The 1,857-nt window shown below is 37.9% G+C and overlaps 1 protein-coding gene across 1 annotated transcript; it reads right to left on the reverse strand.

Moving 5' to 3' along the window:
- Positions 1–525: 525 nt before the first annotated feature.
- Positions 526–1,464, reverse strand: LOC125168393 (olfactory receptor 4K14-like). The gene has a single exon (XM_047863492.1). The coding sequence runs from the start codon at positions 1,462–1,464 to the stop codon at positions 526–528; it is 939 nt and encodes a 312-aa protein (XP_047719448.1).
- Between the last annotated feature and the right edge of the window lie 393 nt (positions 1,465–1,857).

The following is a 1,857-nucleotide window of genomic DNA, read 5'->3' on the forward strand; positions in this document are numbered from 1 at the left end:
TTTTACCACTGTTGTCATATTCTCTCTAGTTTTTTCTCCCACTGCTTCCCATTGGTATTTGCATGGAAGCTAAGTTAAAGAAAAAATAATAATTGAGTTACCTCTTGACAAGAAGTTGGATGAAAGATTTGAGAGAAGGAGTCAGTGTTATAGGAGTACTTTCCAAATGGAGTTAGGAGAAAATTCAAGAGAAATTTGTTAAGATACTATCCATCAGGATGGATGGATGGCTTTGTTGAATGAATTTTAGATTCTCAATTAGCATAGTTAAAGTCATAGGAAGACTGATTAGCCAATTCCCTCAGAAAGAGGGATCATTAGTGTTTGGGCTTTAGGGATATATTTTGTGGTGTTCTACTGGATGATTAATAAATGTTTCCATTTCTTGAATTATATTTACCCTATTCCTGAACTTGGAGACAACTATAATATGTAGAAATAAACTGAATGCCTAGAATTTTCAACTTATTTTACAAGGTCATTGTATTATCAATTTGAAATGCTTACAGTAAAGTTTTTGGGGCATTAAATATTTCCCTTGTAATGCATATAATAGCTTCTGAATCTCTTCATGGCATCTTTAATCTCTTTATTTCTCAGAGTATAAATGGCTGGATTTAGGAGAGGTGTAATAACAGAGTAAAACACAGCAAGAAATTTGTCCACCCAGGTGATGCTGAGTGGCCACACATAGATGAAGATGCAAGGCCCAAAGAAGAGCACCACCACTGTGATGTGGGCAGTACAGGTAGAGAGTGCCTTGGAAGCACCAGTTTTAGTGCTTTGGCGGATGGTGAGAAGAATATATGTATAGGATATCAACAACAGAATAAAGCAAGTCATAGCTAGAACCCCACTGTCAGCATTCATTAATATTCCCAAATTGTAGGAATCTATGCAGGCAAGCTTGATTACCAATGGTATGTCACAGAAGAAGCTGTCAATTTCCCTGGGGCCACAGAAAGGCAGTTGCACAATCACAGCCATCTGACTCATGGCATGCACGAAGCCAATGCTCCAGGAAGTTACCACCAGACTAGTGCATTTTTGCAGGCTCATCATGGCCGAATAGTGGAGTGGCTTACAGATAGCCACATAGCGGTCATAGGCCATTACCACCAATAGTACCATCTCACCCCCTCCAACAAAATGTACATAGAGGATCTGGCACATACACCCTCCAAAGGAAATAGTCTTGTTCTCCCTGAGAAAGTCCGTGATCATCTTTGGAGTGGTGACTGAAGAAAGCCACATATCAACAAAGGACAGGTTGGCCAACAAGAAATACATGGGGGAATGAAGATGGGAATCAGTGATGATTAGGATCATGATGAAAACATTTCCAGATACAATAATCAGGTAAAGCATAAAAAATATGATTAGGAATAAGACCTGCATATTCCATGAGTGGCAAAGTCCCAGAAGCACAAATTCTGACACTATAGACAAATTTCCTTTATCCATTTTATTCACTGTGTCCTCTAAAATAACCTAGGAAAAAGGATAGATTGTCAGTTAGTGGTGTGGGAATGGGTACTTAACTTTTAGTATTTAATTGAAATTCTATTTCATTTAAATTTAAATTTCCTTGAAAATTAGCATTTATACCTGAAAGTGGAAAATATAACTGGGAAGACAAATATTGGCAAAATATTCCTGACATTATGCCTTTTTTAAAAATTCTCAAGTTACTTAACATACAGTGTAGCCTTGGCTTCAGGAGCAGAATCTAGTGATTCATCACTTACATATGAAAACCCAGTGCTCATCCCAACAAGTGCCCTTGTTAGTACCCATCGCCCATTTTCCCTACCCACATCAACCCTCAGTTTGTTCTCTGTATTTAAGATGCTTTTA

The sequence above is a fragment of the Prionailurus viverrinus genome, chromosome B3, assembly GCF_022837055.1.
Source record: "Prionailurus viverrinus isolate Anna chromosome B3, UM_Priviv_1.0, whole genome shotgun sequence".
NCBI lineage: Eukaryota > Metazoa > Chordata > Mammalia > Carnivora > Felidae > Prionailurus > Prionailurus viverrinus.